This window comes from Poeciliopsis prolifica, unplaced genomic scaffold (assembly GCF_027474105.1).
Source record: "Poeciliopsis prolifica strain line A6 unplaced genomic scaffold, Auburn_PproV2 SCAFFOLD010, whole genome shotgun sequence".
Lineage (NCBI taxonomy): Eukaryota > Metazoa > Chordata > Actinopteri > Cyprinodontiformes > Poeciliidae > Poeciliopsis > Poeciliopsis prolifica.
Window position 1 is genome coordinate 4022475 of NW_026562385.1, and position 23852 is coordinate 4046326.

A 23852-nucleotide genomic window follows, 5' to 3' on the forward strand; every position below is an offset into this window, starting at 1 on the left:
CAAACAGAGCTGTGGAGGGCTGACTGCATAATCTCATAAAGAAAGAAGGCTTTGCGTTTTAAATGTGTTGTTGCATAACAATGCCATGTGCAGCCAATGAGTGCCTGATAATCGTGGAGGGGGGAAGACTGCACAGCCAAATGGGAATTGGACGGATCCCTGCTGAGCTGTGTCAGGGATCCAAACGGAGACGTCATGCACTCAGTGGCGGCAGAAGGAGGAATCAGAAGGAATTTATGATTCCTGTTTCTGGGGCATCAAAAATATTGTCTCGACCCGATTGGTCCATTTCAGATTAGGAGAAAGACTTTAAGGGAATTATAAAAAATACAAATAAAAATGAAGCCAAAAGCAAATAAACTCCAGAAGATAACTCTCCCCCAGTTATTTGAATTCCCTTAAACATTTTAAAAGATAAAAAATTTTAATTCAATGAATATTTGCTCTGTCTATTTATTATTCTCTGAAGTAGATTTCTTATGTTTTATCAAACAAAATGTAGGTATCAGACAAAGATAACCTGGGTAGAAACAAAATACATTTTCTAAATGATTATTGTATTTCATTTTATGAAAGACAAACAACCTCCAAACTCTCCCCATGAAAACATGATTTTCCTCTTGAGAAGTGAAAAATTTAGCAAATTTACCACTCAGGTCTGACTACTGTCAAAACTGTGGAAATGAGAACCTGCCTGGCAAAATGGATCAGGATCTCAAAGTTTCTCTGATCTGGAGAAATCCAAGAATAGAGGCGAGACAAAGTCTTTAACATCTAGAGTTTTGAACTCCAGTGAACCACAGAGAGAACGATTTCACATTGCTTTAATGAGATAATGGGATATGTCCTAGCTGCTAACAGCAATAGCTATTAAAACTGAAGAATAAAGTACAACAGGAAATACTGTCAGCTGAAGATTTATATTGTTACAAATATTTTTAAAAAATCCCAAGAAAAGAGAAGCCTACAAATTCTTGTACTTTATGGTATTTTGAAACCAACAACCTTCCACAAGCAGATCTTCCCTTCCCTTTCCCTTGAGCAAATGAAAGTAGATGTGCACAATATAAGAAAATTGGATCGTGATATTTTTGGTTCCAACAATCTCCTTCATCCTCCTATTCACCAGGTGAAGGCATCAAGTGTGGTCAAGCTCCATCCAACAGTCTTAATGTCCTGTCGCTGTACCAGGCTGCATTCCTGGCAATGAGAAATAACTAACAAATATTGCGTTCCACATGGTCCTTGTAATGTTATTGTGATATTCCATTCAAAATAAAAGCCATTTTTCCTACTAAAATAAACGTTTTTTAGTTGCATGCCTACTTGCAGTCTGAGACATCGAAACACAAGAACGCTGCAAGAATCACAAATAAGCCTGACCTCATATTTTCCCCACATTTGAACAGCATTCATGTTTACAACCATGCAACAATTACATTACAGAGAACTAAAATAATATGACAGATTTTTGAGCAAAGAAGGGTTTAGTTCAATGAGACATCCAATAGTGCCCGACAAGAAATATATTTCAGTTTAACTTGCGCTTCAAAGCGGAGGCAGGCGTGTCAGCATTGGGGAATCTCATCCTGAGCAAACTGCTGCGTAAACCTCCATTGTCTGAAGATCTGTGTTTGTGTGTGTGGGCAGGTCATCCAGGGACATTTCGTCACAACCCCGTCATCAAAGAGCCAGGAGAAATGTCTGCTGAAGCCCATCGGCTTCCACAGACCGCCTTTTGGTGAGGATAAATAAAGATCGGGATAAAGGTGGCGATCAGAATGAGGGAGAAAGAAGGGATTAAATGAGGAAATCGACTCTAAACTATGAAGGGAAGGATCAGGAAGAACACAGTGTAGAAGATAATAAAGCATTAAATCCAAAACAGAAAGAAACAGGCTCTTGACCAAAAAAAGAGCCGATGTCCTACTGAAAAGGGAAGAATAAAGCATAATCCGAGGTAACAGACAGGAGCTCAGCGGGTATCAAGAGAAGACGGGTGATGACAGGGATGAGTGAGTCTGAGTGTCTCAAGAGAAAAGATGGGATAAGAAAAAGTGAATTAAGGAAGAAAAGAATGGAAGGGACAGATGAAGGGAAGAACAGAAGAAGGAAGAACTGGAGGCAGAAAAGAAGCTGTTTAGGAGGAGTGAGCCTGAGGAGATGTGTCTGTTTTCTTGGCCGGAAAGATTTAATCAAGTTCATGTTGGTGCAGTGAACCACAGAGGCCTGCCACTTGCGCATGCGAGCCAGAGGGGAGCTGGAGAACAAGATGTGACCTCACTGTTCAGATCACTGCCATTACAAAGGAGGAAACAAATAAAAGAAAACACTTCAGAACATATGTTTTTGTTGCATTTGTTCCCTCTAGCATTGTACTCAGTATTGATCTTTCCTCCCTCCTATAGAAAACTGTCCATCCTGCCCCAATGATTGCCTCTGCAGCTCTGTTAGCATTTCCTTTCTCCTCTTGCTTAGATTTATTATTGCTTATTGGTGACAATAATGAAAATATTTGACAGTTCAAGTTAACAATTTTTACATTTTATTTTTTGTGGAATCCCATTTGGCAGAATTGCAGCTACCAAATCCATCAGATGAGCAAAATAGTTTAAAACAAATACTCAAACTGTTCATCTGCCATGTTTAGAGCCATTTTTCCACAGGCTTTCGAGCATTTAGATTACATTATTTTACATGTTCCAGGTGTATAAAGCTGAAGATTTTAGGAATACATTTCACTGTTTTATGGTTTTGGACTAATTCTTTTCACATCTGAAAGATACAAATGTAACTTTCAACAGAAAATGGTCAAAGCATCTTCAGCAGTCACCTTTAAATTTATTTCACCTAGCAGCAGTTAAAAAGCTACTGTGTAATCAGCATAAACCCCGTGCTTTGTCACTTTTCCAACAGCAAGCAAATTTTTATGAAATCAACAGACTTGAATTTCAATCATACTTGTCACTCTCCTCCTACAGCAGCTGGAGATTTTTTTCTTTCCCGTGCTTTGTGCAGAGTTATTCTATTTATTGGTCTCTGATATAAGTTTCCCTGACCACCACTGTCTCGCCAAGCTGTTGTGTGAAAATGTGAGTTTATGAGTGTGACGGGGAGGGAAGTGGTGGAAGTGACCCAGCAGTCATTTTCCTCCCTGCCAAAAGGGGTTTTAACACTGGAGAGTTCTCCACTGCAGGTGCTGCTCTTGACTGACAGGATAATTTAGAAGTGCTGAAACGCACACAGGCACACATTCATGATGGGAAGACTGGAAAAGCCATCCTGATTTCTCTTTCATGCTGTTACCAAGTTTTCCTTTTGTTAAAAACTTCTTAACTACCTTATCAATGGAAAAGACAGGAATATGCATGTTTTGAAATCAAGAACAAAAGGTTTCTAAACCATTGATACAGAAATTGCTTTCATATTAACAGACCAACAATGATAAATAGGAATAAAAAGGATGACTAAGTTCTGTTTTGTTTACTTTCAAAGTTATTTAGTTCAAACAGCTTCTGCGCTAAGCAGCATGAAAGCTAATGTTTTATTTTGTGCAGAAGAGTGGGAACAGCTAACTTCTTCTTTGCTTATTCACCTCAGAGACACCTGTTTTACAACATGTGTTTACTTTGTGCTTTCAGAGAAATCAAAGCACCAAGCCAAAGCCTTTCTGATTTCGCTCTTTTATTTCTACTTACGTTTTTGTTTTAATGAGCTCTTTAGAATCAGTTGCTGGGTTACGACTGTCCACATCTTCAACCTTTAATCTTACAGAGTGTTTTGACTCATCAGGGTCGTGACATGTATGATCTTTACACTCTGAACAACAGCTGTCCACATAATTAGAGTCACCTTTGATTTATTTAGAGCATGCTAGGCTTTAATCAGTATCAATAAGAAAACGTCACCAAAACTCATCTACTGAAGCCCGATAGAACTGTGAAAGTAGCGGCGTATTAAACACCTGAACAGCATCACTGAGCAAAACCTCATATATCTAATAACCAAATTATTATCTATATCGTCAATTGCATTGTTTTTAAGCTACAGACTTCTGCCAATCAGCTGGTTTGTTGTGACTATGTGTGATTTTGTGCAATTTCTGGTGAACTATTTCTCAACAATTTGCATGCATATTAATTTTACTGTAATGTTCAAAGAGTTTAAGTAGTGGTACTTTGCTGTTTATTCCCATAAGAGAAGCACTTTGGTGCAGATATTGGTATGAGGCAGGACTTTCAAATACAGTTCCATTGATGTTTGGATTATTCATAAATAGGAGCAAATAAGCCAGAGTTTTTTGTCCAGCATTTTACTAACCCATCTGGAAGTTAATGGCTAATTCCACATTAAGAGTAAGCTGCTTTTCTTTGTTTGTTTGTTCGTTTGTTTCTGCTGACTTAGTTAAGGGTGGAGATTAAAACCAACCTGTGACATGTAGCCTGTCTCCGCTGACGTCAATCTTGAGGAAAATGCGGCCCCGACGCTCAGTGTGGTCTGTCCCGCACAGGCTCGGCACATTGACCACACACTGCTTGTGCACGTTCATGTCACAGGCTGCAGGGATACAAGAGACAAAAACAAACAACTCAGCTTACAGGTGATAATATGATTCCTGCATGTGCGATCTTTTACTTAATTTTTTCCAGGTTCTTTCTCCCATGTTTTAAAATGGAGGAAATTCATAAAATGGGAGAGTTGAGTACATAAAGAGAGAAAGTTTGGTTATTTTTAAATTCGTCTGAGTTTAATCATGTTCATGCAATTTGCAATAAGCTACAAGGAAAACTCTCTGCCTTTCAGGAGGAAGTACAAAAATAGTTTGAGGTTTTGATGTTATGAGAAAGAAATGAACTGTGAAGCTAAACTAAAGTAGTTTAGGAACCATAAAAATAATTTCAGCCTTAATAAAACATAAAACTGTAGTCTGGCAAACATCAACCTTTGTGTCGTACTTCGGTTTGTACAAATTAAGAAATCTTTGATCTGGGTAACTTTAAAACTCCACATCATTGACAGTGCATGTGAATGTAATATTAGTGATAGGTCAACTATTGTATATTGATAAATATGCAAAACATACAAATGTATAAAATAAATGTCTGCTAAAATAATAGGGAACTTGTTGTGCAGCAGTTAAATCAAATACTCATTTTACACCATGACATGATTTACATATTTATTTTTAATCCTGCTGTTTTTATTTTTTTGTTGTTGTTGCAATCGCTCTATGGCAGGGGTGACAAACTCCAGAACTCAAGGGTCAATTTTTGGATGTGCTTCTGCTGCACATCCAAATGGATAGAATAGTTAAAAAGCAAGGCGCTGGAGAACTGATCTGCCCAAGGAAGAAGTAATTAAGCCATTTCATTCCAGTGTTTTGTACCTGTGACACATCTAAAAACTGCAGGACAGAAGCCCTTGAGGACTGGAGTTTGACACCTGTGCTCTATGGTAAAATTAAAGTATAATGAAAAATTGAGAGAGTACATTCCTTTTGTAAGGGAGCAAACTTAAACACAAACCCCACTGTACATGACTGCAAAAGTTTATCAAATCAAAACATCCCCAGACTCGTAAATGTTTCATCCTTCCTCATGCTACAGCTGGAAGTTATTCCCACACGTTCTACATTATGAGGCACTGTGATGCAATCATCTCTGCTGCTGCAGATCAAATCTGCTGACTGTTGGGGAAAATGGTTGTTGTTCTCAACATTTGCCAATATTTGTACCCTAGAAATGCACAGGTGCAGGCAATCTACACTGGGAGGTTTTCCAGCACAGTCTCGGATAATTGTTGCCATTTTTCTTGTTTCGGTTTGACACAGCAGATATTACACTGTAAATAACTTTATTTCTCATTTAAGACTCATCTACAGTATTTACAGCTTATTCTGATCACATTTCTATGTATATTCACCTGCCTGATGTGCTACGAAGTGAAAAGGAGAGACAGAATGTGTTGAAGCAGATTGTAATAGCCATGGTCTCCTCACATTCATTTCTTCCAATGTGCTCTAATCACCATATACGATTAGGGCACCACTGGAAGCCCACAGATGGATGTACCGCATATGAGGAGGAGAAAGGGAGGCAGAGTGATAGATGAGGATGGAGACAGGAGAGAAGAGGTACAGTGAGGGACAGAAAAAGAGAGGAAAATGAGAGAGTGATGCAGATTTAGCATACAAGGTATTCATGTGAAACCTCCAGACTGTTTCTAGAAGTTCAGGGAGTTAGCTTTTCAAACACAATCTAGAAAAGCGCAATAAAGAATTCAGCTGAGAAATACGTTATATTTCACAAGGAAGAAAAGAAGGTAGGAAAACAACATATGAAATCAAGAACGAATATAAGCCTGTTTATCATAATGCCACGGCATCTCATTCGGAGAGGTCAAAGGTGGATTTGTTGGAGTGTTTTGCATTATGCTGAATAACTAAAGTGTGCTTGAGTTTAAGGTTACAAGCTAAGGACATTGTACCTCAAAATCCCGAAGAAGCAAATCAGACACGACCATCTGAGAACGACGCCCACCTCATCTTTTTCCTGAAATGCTTTTTTTCTTTTTCTCAACACATATAAAAGTAACACTTTAGTCAGAAAAATCTGGAATATTTTTCCCTAAAATCTTGAGGATCATCAATATGCGTTTTAGTGTTAGATGAGTCTCAGGGTGTTTTTTTTCCCCTCAGATTCTGGCCTTGAAACACTCCCATGATGCCATTTTTACTCTTGTTAAATCATGAGCACCAACCTTAACTGAGGTTGACAGTGCTTTACATGTTGTTCTGCTGTGCCAGTCACTTCTGGGAATATATACTAAAGTACCAAAGTCTTAGTAATGTCTTTATGACCCTTTGCAGGTTGATAAATGCAACTTTTTTCACATCTTTTCTTAAGATTTCAAGCTGTATTGTTTATTGTAAAATTTTAACCAATTTTATGTTGCTACACCAGGTCTGCATTACTGACCTTTTGTTTTTACTCGTCTGATAGAAATTAGTTCTGTTTTGCTAATAAAATTTAGCCAAAAAAGTTTACCTATAATTTTACAAAGGGTACCAATTACATTTTCTGACAGACACAGGCTGGCTCTGATAGTTTTTGTCTGTTAATGGACGAATGAAAAGTTATTTTTCTATTTATGAGGGTTATCTTTCTCTGATAATAAAATGTATTTCATTACAATAGAAGAGATCTGTGGTGATACAGTACTTTTTACTACATTAAAGATATTTCAGGATTTTGTATTGGTTTGATCAGCTTAAAAATAAAGAATGGGAAATAAATGGGCAAAACCATGACTTCAGTTCAAGAATTGAGGCTATTCAGATAGTTTCATATAGCCGAAGACCGGGGAGAAAAGTCAAAAGTGGAGAGTGTGTGGGAAGAATGGGATCACAGAAAGGTCTCTGTGGGGCAGAGCGGTGAATTCTTTGTGGGCTGCAGCACCGGGCTATTCCCATCTGCTCTCATTAGGACTGGCTCAAGGAAAAGCAGTGCAGCATATTCAACACAGGTGCACCCACACACACTAACAGACACACAGATGGAGTAATACTCACTGTCACATTTCATCCCTTGGTGGATGAGTCCGTACAGCAGCGATCCACAGTGGTCACAGAAAGTGGGGCTGCCGTATGTGTGGATCTTGAACTTATGCTTGCTTCTGGGGTCCTGGAAAATTACACAAGACAAAAAGAACAATTGAACAAGACATTATAAACCTGAATTAAGGTTTAAATAAAGTCTCAAAAGACTCACGGAGAGAGAGAGTTGTTTTCATCCCTGACACCACATGGTGAGCATGACGTAAAAGGAGACTCCCACAAGGATAACAGGGAAAGTTAAAACTGGATTGAGGGACTTTTACATATAAATGAGCTCCACTTACATTCAGCTTCTCAACATACAAGCCTGAGGAAGCCTATCAGCACCAGCTTGCCAGAATTTCTAATCTGTTTTAGTGATGACATTCCCAGAGTGGTGCACCAGCAGCAATGCATTTTATATTTACCACCTGTGACAGTTTCCCCTCAGTGGAGCAGCTTCAAGAGTGGAGAGAGAATGTGATACAGTGACTGCAACGTTAGATTTAAAAGCAAGCCTGTGTTTTTGAGGAAGAGAAAAGCCTGTATGAAAATATACAGGTCTGTTGTAACTTTTTTTGGTCCGCATTTATCCTGACTGAAAAACGGGAAGCATCGAAGAGAACACATACGCTGAAGAAATCTTCAGAAAATTACGAGTTTGGGAAAAACAAATGCATTATGTGACTCCTAAAAAATAGCCACCATCGTGGTTTTGTGTATTTCATGATGTGGTCTCTGAACACATCAAATAGAAATAAGTAATACAACCTATATATAAAAAAGGGAAAATATGGTGATGTGGACAAATATTACTTAATATGTAATTTATTAGCTACTAATAATTCAGATTTTTTTTCTCAATTTTACAAGGTGTTTTTTGTTGCTAAAACAATCTATAAGAGAAATTTACCTGCAAGAGAAGGATTTTGCAACACTTGAGTAAAATCACTGGAATAAGAAAACAATGTGTAAAATGGCTACGTGACTCATTATTATAAATGTCCAAGTCCTAAGTCCGTTGTGATTTTATCAAGTCGAATCTAAAGTCCTTAAATTTGTCACTCAAGTCAAGTGAAGTAAAAAGAAATAAAAGGAACAAAAACAAAAATAAAGAAAGAGGAAAAGTAATGCATAAATGTAAACCAATATAATTTCAGTCCAATAAGAAATAAGGGATTAATGCAGAAAGAAAGAAAGTCATCCGGCTACACAAATACAAACCTTCAATGTTTCAGAAACTTTTGCTATAAAATCCGTTGATCAGCATGGCTTAGTCCCATTTGCTGTGGATCGATTCATACATTTTTCTGCCTGCACAGTGTTAGCTGAGGTTAGCCAATTTTTGCAATCACTGCAAAACAAACATGGCTCTAATTAAAGCCCTGCAAATGAGGGTGGATAAACCCCCATCAGCGTCGCCTCCATCATGCTGAACTGTGTCAGAACGGCTGCATGTGTAATTATACAGGCCACCGACTGAGTAAGGAAGCCTACGTCGTTGAAAAGGCCCTTTTTTCCACAAGCCGACTGCATTAGGTAAACAACATGATGTCAGAGAGCGGAATAGAGGGATGGTAGAGGAGGAGACGTTGAGGGAATGTCAGCGTTTTAAAGAGAAAGGCCTTCTGAGTACTATGTTTTGACAGATAGGGGTATGAGTGAGGAGCGTGAGGCTCTGAAAAATTTTATTAGCATACTCTATTTGGGAACATCTATTTTTTACTCTATTCCCTCCCCCAGTATTTGCTTTTAAGTGTTCATTGTGGTCATTCTCCTTCAACCGTTTAAATGAAACTTGATAAGTGATAACTTGATAACTGTGTCCAGTGGGGACCTGAGGAGCAGAGGACAATCTTCTTTTGGTCTGTACATTTACTACATTTCTTCACTCTCTTCTCTAAATAACCTTGAAGACCTAGAAACTTTTATTGCACTGCTTATTGCAATGTCATCTTCCCTTCACATAAAGTAACTGTCTCTTTTCCTCCTTTTGGTCTTGGATAAAATGAACCATGAGGAGTTAGTTGTGAGTCTTCAACAGGAGAAAAATGCATATTGAGGTACAATCTTTGCAGAGCCCAGGGCTTCAGCATGTGTTAGAGTGTGCATGCCAACATGCATTTTCTTCAGAATTTGTGCTGGAGCTTTTATGTTTGAGAAGACATTCAGAAAATGCCAAATGATCTGTATGTTCTTGAGCTATGATAGTGAAAAAAGCAAATAGTTTGCAAAAATATTCATGCAAAGCTTTTTACTGTAGTATCTCTATGACTAACAAATTGCAAAGACAACTAAATATTCAAATAAATATAAACATACAAATTTAGAAAAGTAATTTTACAACCACCTGGTGGTTCATAATTGACTTTCTGAAACATTTGTGTAGTTAAAGACAGCTTTCTCTGTTGCAAATTCCTGACTGTTTATCAAGCTTTTGCATGCAAGCTCCCTTATGGCTTTATGAACACATATTTCTCTAGTAACCTAAAACACATGTGGTTTTAGTACATAAAAGCACGAAACCCCTATAGCAACAGCCAATAAAGTAAAACAACGAATCTGTTAATGGATATAATTTGTGAATAAGCATAGTGCTCTTGACACACTCAATAACACACCATGAATTGTGTAAGTGGACCATAATGCTAGCAGCTTACCCATAAAAACTAATAGTTTCACACAAATGGGAAAGCTTCTTCTGTGCAATGCACACAAAACAGGGAGCGAATGGTGAAAACAAAACAAACACAGTTCAGGTTTAAGCAAATAAAGAGTCGGTAAACATGATTAGTCAACAAAATTATCCATTTACCTTCCTATTTATGCAGATGCTTTGAGAATTCACATATTTGTGTCAAACACAGCAACTGAATGACATTTTTATCTTAAATGTGTTTGGGTTTCTGGTACATTTTAATATTTAAGTGTGAAAACCTTCAGTAAATTATACTAGATCCTCAGTGAAACAAGCCTGGATATTGTCTTATGCCACTCCATTTGATTCTCATCTACCTCCAGTGTTGTGTCTGGGATTTGTCCCATTAAGATGGATTTCTCTTCTAAAATATTGAGCAGTCAAAGTCAGAACAACAAAAATGTTTAAGGCATTAAAACTTTTTCTTTTGGCTCTGCACCTATCTCATTGCAGTGGGGGATGATTGTTCACATACCAGGCAATTTCTGGTAAGCTTCATAGCATAGTTTTTTTATGATAAAGCTGATGCATTAAATATCTCAAAGCCAAACTTTAGTGATTGGACAAAATAAATTCAGATCATTTGAAACTTCAGCAGAGTCTAGCTAGCGATCATTTCACAATAGGCAAAGATCCAGAACCAGGGGCTTGTTTTTACCAGGCTACCGTGAAATGAGTGTCATAATGCCTTCTTATTCATGCCACTTTATTGAACATAATCACTTTTGCTGTTCTTTTGAAACTGTTGAACCCTATGAACACAAATTCTCAGAACAGAGCTTTAACCACAAAGTTTACTTCTTATAGGCATTTTCTAAGAGTTCAGTCATCCATCAGTGGAAAAAAATGCTTTAGGGACCGAAAGGATAAGAAGACTGGAAGAAATTTGCTTCTGCTGTAGTGTCAATTTGCACACACTGCTATTATTGTTTGTTTATCTGCAACAGTTCTTGAATATTTATACCACCGAATCATGAGTACGAATACAGTGACAATGCAAGCTACAAATACATGCCTGCAAACTGCTGCAGCATCACATTAAAAACAACTTTACAACAACATCCTTTCAATGACTCAAACACAGGGCATCATGCTGTGCGGGTAAAATGCTAGCAGGCAAACCTGTGACACTGTTTGCACCGAGGCGAGATGATGAGCCCTGCGAGTGAAACAAGGGCCACATCATGCAGAAGAACAAGGAAGAAGTCAAGCACACTGACTCAAACATTATTAAGGCTAATTTTACTCAGGCGTCTACAGATGTGCCAATGTACTATTATCTGTCAGTGCCTAATAATTAGACATTATTAGCATACACGCAAGTTAAAGATTTATGTGATTCATGTCTTAATGAGGAGATATTATCTAAAGCTGACTTAACATCTGCTTCATGGATGGATGAATGGATGGAAAAACTGGAGATAATTTTTTTCTGATTGCCTTTTCTAGACCTATCCAGTCTGTGAATGCTTGAAGTCTAACATCACATGAAAACTATTTCTTGCCTTAATAAAAACTCTTTAGCGATAAACACTGGCAGCAGGAGGGTATGCTTCCAATGAGTACAACTGAGATTTAAAAAAGTGCTTTTGCAACAAAAGAAAGGAAAAAAGAAAACAAAGACACTCTCCCCAATCAAAGGCAGCCCATTGGAAATTAAATGAACTGCATGTGAAGACTGCTGTGCTCACCGTTTTCCTCCTCTTTGGAGATTTTAGAACAAAAAAACTATGCGTGCACTGAGCCAGCTATGTGCCCTGACAGCTATGATTGATGTTTTGAGAATACCTTTAAAGTGAAGCTGCTCCATTTCTGTTTTGCAGCTCTTCTTCGCGTGGGATTTTGAGCTGCTAATTTAACAAACAACAGATCTCTTTAAGATTTTCACCTTTAGTCATATAAACAATTGTGGGTCGAAGCCTGAAGATATCAGTAATGGAGCTAAATCAGCACAGCATACTCTCAGCTGCTCTGCAGTGCACATGAGCTTAGCACACGGATAAGAAAGGCAATTTGAATACAGCTATTTCACAGGTCAATGACCTCTGTGCTGCCTTCCTCAAGTGCACATCTAGCCTCATTTGGAAATTAGTTAAGTGAAATTAGAAAGTAGAGGGACAATTGAGATTCAGCTTCTTTTAATAGACAAAACTTTCAACAGGAAACACAATTAAAAAAGTCCTTTAAACTACTCTACCTTTTTATGCTACTCAATTTCGTCTGATTTTAACATTCAGCTGTGACTTCTTCTAATTTCATCTTTAAATGTAAACAAAATTCCTAACATTGTATATTTGCGATCAAGTAATTTAACGACCAAATAGTTTGTTGAACAAGATGAATTGGAAAACAACCAAGATCTCTGAGTTGAGCCTGATTGTAATTGTGCTATATCCTTTTAAATTTGGTTTTATATGTTGTTCTGAAAATAAAATATCCATCTATCCACCTTTTACATGTCTCCACTGATATTTTAATCATTTATCTGTTGTGTAAATTCAACACCATAATCTTGGAGACTCGAACGCAGTGACTTCAAAATGTTGATGTTATTTACAGTTAATGCAAAAAGTAAGGTAAAATTCATATTAAACTTAAATCTGACAAGCACATGAACACTTCTGGGCTTGATTACACGTAAAGACTCAGCCGTGAAAATACACAAAATTTTTAAGGTGCAGCTGCTGCTGTTGGCCAAATGTTTTCGCTGTTAGAGTGTTTTTAAGGTCCGGCCAATGTCCAGACCTTAATCTAACAGAGAATGTTTGCACGACATGAAAGCTGATGTTGACAGAAGCTCTGCATGCAATCTGACTGAGCTTAAGTTGTTTTGGAAATGGAGAATGGTGGAAAAAGTAAGGGCACTGAATAAGCTTTTCAGATTTTTATTTGCAAAACATTTTTTCCCCCATTTCCTGATACATCGCCCCACATCCCAGTAAAATACTTTTTTTTTTTTTGTTAAAAAAGTTTAGAGAATGTAAATACTGTTGCAAAGCACGACGTGCATTTCACAATCAAGTCACTTTGTGATAAATTAATGTTTGCTAAAAACATGGCGTTAAATAAAAAAAGATATTAATTACCGGTAATTAATTAATTAAAAGATGAGGATCATAGTGTGACAGTGTGTATTTGTGTCAGAAAAAAAAAAACCTTTGGGAGCAAAGTGAACAACTGAATAGTTGCCATGGAGATAATGGGTTAGAGAAAATGTAGCAATAGATTGAGAGTCACTGGAGAAAAAAAATCTGTGAGAACAAGAGGAAAATCACTGAGTGGCTTTATAGCATCATGTGCACAAATCTACAGACCAGCAGTTATAAGACGAGAAGAGAGCCACATCTGTAAGTGAGATGATAAAAGGAAAGGAAAAGAGGAATGAAGATCAGACCGAGAGCGAGATACATGTGATGAAATGCTCCCTTCCCTATAGGCTGAAGGTCAGCTGTTCGGCTGAATGAAACGACCAAACGGGGTTGTTTTTAGCCCAGAGGATCCTCAGAAATTCTCTGCTTGCAGCGCCGACCCAAAACAACCAAATGCAGTCGGGCTTACCCTTCAGCCTCAACTGAGTCGCCAAAAGTCTGATGGTGAAGGGCACAAACTGTCTAATGCACTCAGTGAGCGAAAAGATGCAAAGCAGTTTGCCTGGGTGTTTTGTATTTACATCAACTTTACTTTGAAGGAGAAAAAGATTTTAAAAAAAAGAGGCTTGTTACACAAAAACTGTCAGAGATGCTGAAAGAGAGTGATGTGAAAAAAGAAAGACCAATGGCTTCAATTTAACAGATAGAAATGAAGAAAGCAGAGTCAAAGAGCTGGAAACAGGGGAAAATGATGAAGATGGATCTCCGGGATGAGGATGTGTGTATGTGGGTAGATAACTACAGGTGGCGTCAAACCTACAACCCAAGAGTTGACACTCTTTCAGCTAGCCATCGTGGTCCTCAGTGAACAAGCCCACGGTGGAGCTGAGAGAAGAAGGCGGTTTTGATTCATTCCAATCAAAAGTGGTTCTGGTGACCATTTAAAAAAGCCTTCGATTAAAGCTTGTTGCCAATGTAATCTTTCAACTTCTAGAGACTAACATTTCTTCTGTTCTTCCCAGATTGGAGAGTTTCTGATAAAAGCAGTTTTCCAGTCCTATTAAGAGATTCTCATTTGAATTTCATTCTAGTTTCATATTAGTCATTCCAGTACTTCAACATGCTTTGATTTTAACTATTCCAGTCTAGCTAAAGCTGTATATTCCCACCTTTTCTTGACTTCTGACTAGCAACCATGTCCCTGCAATGTTTGGCATATCAGCCAAACATTGACATTTTTTATTGTAAACTTTGAAAAAGTTCAGACAATGTAAATACTGTTGCACTGTGAAATCAGCTTTCACCTCTTTCTTCCACAGGTTTGTTGTGCTCTCTGCATATGACAAGCTTTAAACAGAACTTCTTCTAGCTTTCTTTCGACAACAGTGTTAAATCCTCACTAAAAAAACTTTAACATAAGAAAAAAATGAAGAATTTAAAGGGAAAATTTACTTCTGTAAGAAACCGTACATTCCTCTCTTCATCTAGCTCGGCTTGCAATGTTACAGCTCAAAGTGTTTAATGTCAAATGAGATCACACAACCATAACTCACCATGACACATCTGTCATCCCTTTTCACATGCAAACATGTCTGCACACACCCAGCAGGTGATTCAAACCCAGATTACTGTAAACAGCCACCTGAGCCCATGGGGGAGTTTTGTTTTCACCCATTATATGCTTTGCTTGTAGCTGGAAATCAGTTGTCTTTGTTTGTTTTAATCAGCAATGAACAAAGATGGGAGAACTGACATTAAATATTCTAATACAGTACAAATAAGGAATATATTCAGTGAAAGCTTTGCAGAAATTATGGAAGCCTTGAAATGCCTGTGAGTTAAAAGCAGCCTGGCCTTCGTTCTTCACATCAGAAGAGACTTTAACGCCGACGACTGCGACTGTGTTTACCGTAACCAGATTCATCTAAGCTCTCAAACAATGGCTGTTAGAGAGCTTACAATTCATCACTGAATTGTACTGACAATACATCACAGAATTGAACTGACAATTCATCACTGACTTAGTAAGCAAGATGACATCTCATTCTCTGTCCCTCACCACCTGCAGCCTCCTTCACATCATCCATCTGAAGCCATTCAATTAAAGGCAGATCTAAGCACTGGAAACGCTCGGACTGACGAGCTTGTTTTCGTGCATAGAGAGCCTCCGTGTTTTAATATTGTGCCGTTTCTAACCTCGCTGATGTTATTTGAAGTGATGGTACGTTTGTGTGTTTCTGCCCATGGCCTGTATGTCCTCCTGGCGGTGAATGTGGGTTCCTTTCGTCTGTCATTCGTTTTGTGCCCTTTCTGATTCCGTGCCTTTCCAGTCTCATTAGTGAATTAAACATCAAAATGCATTACGATACCAAACTTGGCACTGACATACATGCAAATGTGTCTCCTACTGCATGTGAGCAGACCAAAACAGAATATAAATGAACACAAAGCAGTGCAGGAATTGATTAAAAAATATTTTTAGGATGTTATTATTACAAAAACAATAGGAGAAAATGCTGAGATGCTTTACTTTACAGTAAATTATATAGTTAAAGCTCACTGCATTTTATTAACTCTGCATTTTGTATTTGAATCCAACATGTCACTGTGGATGATAGATGGTAAGGAGGCGTTTATTTTGTGTAGGTGAGGTGGAGAAAGCAGGATGTTAGCTCCCATGGACTGAGGTTGGCCTCTCCTCAATTACAGGTAAAGTGTCATTTAACTGCTAATTATTAAGAAGAACCTTCTGTTGATTGCATTTGTTGTCTGATTAACACCCTTGCTATCACTCTGAACAACATTCTCACACATGATGTGACAGCTCTAATCGGTCTCCCCTGTCATGAGCAAACACCAAACCCTTTCAGCCAGCAGGACGGCAGACAGCTGCTGGACAGGTGTAAGCCTGACTAATGACAGTCATAATGTGGAGAACTGCTGCTGCAGGAGCTTTTCATTTTTGTTATTAGATCATTCACAGTCTATTTTGCAGGAATAAAACATGGACGCGCAGCTGAAAGTGCCCTATACGATAGTTGCAGTGAAACCAGATAGAGATGAAGGATCATGAAGACAAGTGAAGCACTGCGGAAAGGAGGAGGCATTAAAATAGGCACAAGAGTGTTAAAACACTGGATATATCACACACAGTTTCCTCTATGTGACCTACTTATGTCGAATCACGAAAAAGCTCTTCCTATTTTTAAACAAACAAGTTAACTTCATTTTAATTTAATTAATAAACAGATACTTGTGAATCTTTACTCAATGAGGTAATATCGTTATTAATCTTGTCGCACAGCTTTTAAGAACACAGCATTAGGTTTCTCAGCAAATTAAAACTATCAAAAGACAAAAATGCTTTTTAATACAAAAATGAGCTGGTAGCTATCAAGCGGAAAGTCACAAACACCATCCATGAGACATTTAAACAACAAGACAATTACTAAAGAAACTGGGTCCCCACAAAGTGCTTTTTCCTAGGACAGTTTTCGAAAATTGAGCATAAGAAAAAATATGAGGTAGACAAAAGTGCACAATCAGTAAACATGTGAAGTAAGGCCTGTTTGTAAGTTGGAGGGGGCCAGATTGCATTAACTTTTTTTTATTGGTTGTATGCAAAGTTTTTTAAGAACACTGAGGCGCACCCACAAAAAGTTGCTGCAAAATATAAGAGGATAAAATGTCTATGAAGCATTTTAAAACAGATTTAAAAGGGTGGACACGAGGAGATGGAAAGACAGATAAATAAGAAATAGTTTGCAGATTGTTTTTAGTTTCTAAAACTAGTCGAAAAATGAATATATGACAGGCAACAGAAGGCTTGCATCTAATATTAGCAAATCAAACGCCCTTCACAAAGCTGCTGCAGAATAGCCTCTTTATGGTTTTAAGTTAAGATATTGTTACAAAATATGATCAAGTTATTTTTAATGTGTTATCCGCTTTTTAACATTGCTGCTGAACTCTATGAACACTATGCACTCATGTCATTCATTGCCAGAAAAAAAAGACAATCTTTGTATTTTATTGAAAATTCAGTTTGAAAAAAGTTTATACTTCTGCCTACCTCCTTTTCAAAGAAAAAGTTTAGCAAATGTGCATAATGGTGTACGACGTTTTTAAATAAACTCTTACATAACAGTGTAGTTGCCTCAAAAGATCTTTTTAGGACTCATTAAAAACAGAAAGTGCAGGAATCCCCTGGTTTACGAGCAGCTTCCACTAACCCTCCGTCCTGTCCTCCTGTTGTTGATTAGCGATTTCAGTCAGCTCCGTATCATCACAGAAGGAGGTAATATGTCCTCGCCTGCTGGAATCCCACATGCTCATCTACCTCTTTACACCCAATCTTTTCCTCATTAACAGCAGACCCATCGCACACTTATGATAGTAAATGATGCTCATCTCTCCCTCTGCCCACACTTCATGTTGCTGCCATCTGTTTGGAGATGAAGGACGTCAAAGAGGAGAAAAAAGGCCAAAATAACCCAAAAACTAAACTTAAGTTAAGGTTATTGATACATATAAAGGGATATTAAACTGAGCAGACGCAGGTGTCGGGCTGTTAATCCCTCCCCGTTGTGCTCTAATTAGGAGTCCAGATCTAGAGTTGGGATGCATTCAGACTGCACCTCTGAACACACCCTTTCATCGCAACCCCGCTTTCATGATCAAACACAGCCTTTAATTAGCCTGACTGAGATATGAGGTCTGCTTTTATATGCAAGTGCTTCGATGTCTGGTGGCCTTTGTCGGATTTATTAATACAAAGGCCAAGCGGGGGTCTTTAACCTGTGAGAGTGTGATCACTTCCAGCTTACCCCACCCTGGAAGTGGGGGTCTGATGACGGCTGCCGCTTTGCTCTGAGGTAATTGTTGAGAGTGAAGTTTGAATCTATCGGGATCAGAGGAGAACTCTCTTATAAAAGTGCTTTTTTCTTTTCTGGCACACACTCTGAAAATTTCATTATCACACTAGGAACAAGTAAGCCTGACAGTTGGAGTCAATAAAAATATTCCAATCTCAAATATGACTGATATGTTCACTGTCTAAAAGCAACATGTTAGCTTTCTGTGAAAGGACAAAACACTTCATGTTAATATTTTACTTTTCAGGCACAAAATGGTGACATTTGCCTGGTAGTAGGAGTATAACAGTATTTCTCATCAAATTGAAGCCAATAAAAAAATTCAGAAGTGGAACTAGCACATTATTTAAGAATACTGTAACGAGAGCCAATAATCACATGGTCTCTGATGGGACCATGAACTTTCTCCTGAGCAAGCATATCTAGAGTTTAAAGGTAGGCTTATTGTGCCTGTTTGTACCTGTCAGCTGATGATTACATAAACAAATGATGGAGTTATGCTAGAAGTCTCTGCTAGTTGATTTTTAACCTGTAACATAACAAACACTGACTGAAAGAACATTTCTTTTCCAGGATAGACTCGCTTCTCAAACACATGCACCATTTTCTTTTGTTTCAAACTTAAACGTTATGCTCAGAGCTAAAAAGAACCAAATTTAATTCAGACCTTCTACACCCATCTTTTAGGAAATGCCAGACAAGAAGAATCCAATGTTTTTCTATATGCCATTCCTGGTGTGTCACTAAAAATAAAATCCTAACATTAGCTACTAAAACATCTTTAAAGATAATTAGACAACTTCACAAAACTGAAGAACAGAGAACAAACCAAGAAAGCCTTTACTGTGCAGGTGGAGCTGAGAATAATGAGTCCAGAAGCACGCATGCAGAGAATAATCGTTGGCTAAGAATATCCGTGAAATAATTGCTCACTTTTTGCTGCTTTTATGCCCATCTCAGTCCAGCACTTAATATTTAAACACACTGTTTTACTGGAACCGCAGTCTTCATTTTACAAGAACAGAAGCTAACAAATTAAAAAATGCAAGCCATCATAAAAGTTTGAGAAAAATAAAGAAAGTAAGCAAACTTCTAGGCTCATCTATCACCTGTTTTTCTCAGCAGTTCTTTTTTAACCCAGTTTCTTCAGGGTATTTATTAAGGCTTTTTCATCTAAGAGAAGTGGACGAGTGGCTGTTGATGTACCTGTGTGCTAATCACTGTGAAATGGGTACAGAATCCAATGAGGACAAGTCCCAGGAGGCCTTCTCAGGTGGAAACTATAGTTAAGCAACGCATAGGATGTGAACATTCATAAAGGGTAACAAGAGTAACACTGGTATAATCCAACATCAAATATGATGCCAAAGATTTCTGTAAAAGTGCTCTGACACCATTCTATCAGAACTCTCCTGAATATAACAAATGAGGATTTATAGTTTTTCCAAAAATGCTACAAAAATTTTATCTCTGAATATTCCCCTGCAGCTCAACAACCTTAAAAAGCTATGAACAAGCCATTACAAAAATACTAATTTATAGGCCACTCCTGTCATGTGACATAATTCAAGTCTCACACAACGTGTGACAATTAATATCAAGTTATTTTTGCCAAATGATAAAACGGAGTCAATGCTCTGCATCCCCAGACCCCCAACATTTTTAAGAAAAAAAATGACTTCAACATTTCACATGCATGTCTAGTTACTCTGCATGGCACCATCCACTGGACAATAATCTTACTTCCACATGTGCACAATTTATTGACGCTGCAATTCACCTTTACAATACCAAGTGTTCGAACCGAGAGGCCTTTCCGATCTGACCTCTACAATGTCTGTTGAGGTTGACAGTGACACATAGGAGGTTGTACAGTTTGATGTGTGCAGACAACATAATTTGTCTTTTTCTGACAGTTGAGGTTTTGAGGACTGATAAAGAATTTGTCCAGCAAAATGAACTCTAGTTTATTTGTGCAAATATGTTTCGTTTAATCAATACAATATTCTTAATATTCTAGTCATCTATGAGTTGATGTTAGGTATGTGATATTGAGTTTCTGTGCAGAGCTTGGTTGTCAGTCAATCCTTTACATCATGTTCCACTTTTGCATGTACAAAATGGTCTTAAATAATTAAATGCAACTGAAAGTCACTGTGTTAAATCAAATAGTTATCTTGATTACTGGTTCTTAATAGTTCTTACAAACAATAGATACACAGTAATTGGACTGTGTATATTGTAACAAATCCCAAAATGTAATAACCCCACCTATAGTTGCACATATGAGTTGGAAGTATAAAGAGCTGGTAATCCTCAAGAGACAACCTGGAGCAAAAATATGTTTGAAAGACATTTAAGACATTTGTAATTATTTTAGTAAGCCAATACTGAACAAAAAAAAAAATCCAAATTCAGCAAAATCTGTTTTTTAATAGCTAAAGAATGCCTTGCAAACTGTGAACACATGCTCAGTTGTATTTTATATTTCCTGTCAAATATATTAAAAATAAAGATGTAGTGCTGAAAAAAAAAAATTAAAAGAGAGCTTTAACAACCAAATACTTCAATATATAAAGAAAAATATTTAAATATAACACATAAATGCTATTAAATGCTTTCTTAAGTAAAAAAGAAACATGCCATGTTACGTAAACGATGCTTTGCTGATTTTTATCCTCCTGCGTCTGTCCATGTTTGGTGTAATGCCATTTGTCCTAAAACCCTCTGATGTTCAGGGTGTTGGTGTGATTGCAAAGATCCTGCATGCGCCAGCATGAGCGGCTATGGATTATGTCAGATGCTCTCTAGCTGGCACAGACAACACTCCAGCCTATGATGTTTCTGCTTGGCATTCAAAAATAAGAAGGAAAAAAAAATGATCAGATTACAGCTGTGCACCTCCATCATTTCTGTGCATGTGGATATGAAAGCCTGTCTGACACTATTTCTCTCACAGCTAATGTTGATTTCTTTATTTTTGGTGAAAACCCAGATTTCCTGGGAACGCTGCTACGTCCAGCTTACACAGTTCTTGATGATCGACTGCTTTCACATTATCTGCGAAATAAGCGGCCTTAAGATCGGGGCAAAAGTTCAACAGCTGGCCTGTCAGCGGGCTGCTAATCCAGCGGGTGGTAGCGATATGGGAACATCCTCAGCTGGCTCATCCATATGTACGACTCTCATGACTGGACAAGGCCACATGACACCGCTGAGATAAAACATGTTTAGGTTTGGTAAAATGGGTCGCTGGCCACACAAATCGCCGCAGAGAAACACAGCGGTCAACAGAAACCATATAAGCTTTAATTGTGATGAGACCATCTGGTACTGTACATGTGACCAATAAAGTGCTGAATAAAGTGCTGGGAAGCTCAGATATTCATACATGATTTCTGATACAGAATTATACTATTTAAACACAACCTTGACAACATGAGAATTAATTTTTGAAGAGTAAAGCAAAAACTGTGTTTTAATTGAAAATGAATAAAAATCTGAGGAATAGAAATCAGAAAATTTGTAATAAAAACCACCTAGAAATTCTAATAATGATGAGATCACTATTACTATTGTTACTCTAACATCTTGCGGCAAGTTAGAGGAAACGCAAACAATGTTTTTGCTAAAGACTAAAACTGACAACAAACTAAAACTGATTTTAAAACAAGCTGAGTTCACACAGCCTCCACTACAATACAGGGATTAGAAAAATATTAAAGATTTGTACGTTTAATCTATTTCATAGACACTATATTTCTCAAACATGGCTGACTAATGACTCGGTGGGCCTGGCTGAAGCTGGAGAGATCAGTGACATCTTAATGAAGTCACAACGCTTCTATACTTAGCAGAAGGCTAAAGAGGAAAAATGTCAAGGTTGGGAGGCAAAATGAGGAGAGACCGCAGTTCTACTCTAAAACCTGGGAAGAAGAGAAGCAGACAGAGAGGAGAAGACAAAGCACAGAAACAGGCTGGAGACAGATAAATTAGAAAGTACAGTCCATGCAGTTAAAATAGATTTATGGCATAAGGTTTCCCACTAACGTCCACCCACTCCTGACACACAAGGGATTCACTGTGTGTGGCTGAAGAGCATTCCCAACAGCTTGGGGACTTTAATTATCAAAAAGTGACAACTCAAGTGGGAAATTTTTTTTTTATTTTTATTTTTTTGCCTCTTATTTCTTATCCTCCTCTTCTCTCTGTGTTGGTGTTACATGAGTCACCCCCAGTAATCGTTAAGATGGGCCGTCACTACAGTCACTGCTGCTGAACATGGGAGTACTATTGGGGAAAGGTCTGCAGCATCAGCATGTTTGCACACAGACAAACGAGCCAGTGAAAGAGGAAAAAGAAATTGAAGTGAGTAAAAAAGGAAAGCGAAAAATGAGAACATAAACTTCAATAGGTTGGACTTGTGTGGGTGGCACATAGAAAGCCAACATACTAAATTAGGTGAAATTTTAGCATGACTGAACCTACAGTACTTTTCAAAAAATATGGGAAGCAGAAGTGAAACGGCAGTCTCAAAGTGAATGGTTCTGTTGGGAACATATGCAACAATCAAATCCTTAATAAAAGATAGATTTGGACTTCGTAGAGTTAGTATAGATATATAGATCATTCAAGGAGTTAATGAAAAGCTGCAAAAACAAGACAAATGAGATTTCTACTGCAGTGTTTTGGATCAAGTGAGTGATTTTAGCAGAGGGTTTGGGAATTAATTCCCTGAAAATCTGAGATGTGGAAGAACTCTTTCTATGTTTAAATCAGAACTAAATCCAATTGTTTTCTGCATATTTTTTTTTTTAAATCAGAGTTTCAATAATGAACTGTTAGCCTGATCATAGAGTAACTAAGCAAACTTTTTTTGCAATGTTATAAAAGCTTAAAGGTTTTCCTTATTTTGATTTAAGTGTCTTATAGTGCTTTGTGTATATAAACTAGCCTTGCTCAAGGGCCATAAAACTTGGGGAAAAAAAAGAGTCAAAAACATAAAAATAGATCTCAGCAGTGATGCCAGTTGTTAGACAATTATCAGGAGAACAGAGAAAAGATTAACATAGATCTGCCTGAGCCTGTAACATCATCGGGGAGTATTTCCCTATCTGTTCACACATTTTGTGGCAGAGCTGAAATCTAATCTTCTGGAGAGATACAGGAGCACACTGAAACCAAATGAGATCAGGTGAGGGTGGGAATGGTGCAACTCCCTAAGTCTACAGATTGTAAAGTAGGATGTTGCTAACACCTATTCCCCTTAAAGATAGTAGGAGTCTTGTAACCACCCCTCCAAAAATGAACTAATATCCCCTGGTGATGCACACCGGACGAAATCGCGCACAGACACCATCATAATCTCTCAAATGTAAGTTACTTTTTTCTACTCCAGCCCTATTTCAAGAGTTTGATGAGCCATGTGGGGACAGAGGGAAGGAAACAGTGATGAGGGAAGACGAGGGAGGACCTGTAAGGTGACATAGCCAGTGAAGTAGCACAAACCGCTTTGGCTTTTTTTGAAGAGATGGAAGCAGACACGGCTCTCAGCATGGCTTCGTACCCCTGGCGCCTCATGGAGAAAATTGATTGCC

General features: G+C 37.9%; 1 protein-coding gene across 2 annotated transcripts in view; it reads right to left on the minus strand.

The window, feature by feature from the left end:
- The window catches only part of prkcab (protein kinase C, alpha, b), a 94405-nt gene that overhangs the window by 21548 nt on the left and 49005 nt on the right, over positions 1-23852 (minus strand). For both annotated transcript variants that reach the window (XM_055035657.1, XM_055035658.1), the window contains exons 4-5: positions 7571-7682; positions 4429-4557 (exon numbers count right to left, since the gene is read on the minus strand). In XM_055035657.1, the coding sequence (XP_054891632.1) occupies positions 4429-4557; positions 7571-7682 (241 nt within the window). The remainder of the gene's footprint in view (positions 1-4428; positions 4558-7570; positions 7683-23852) is intronic.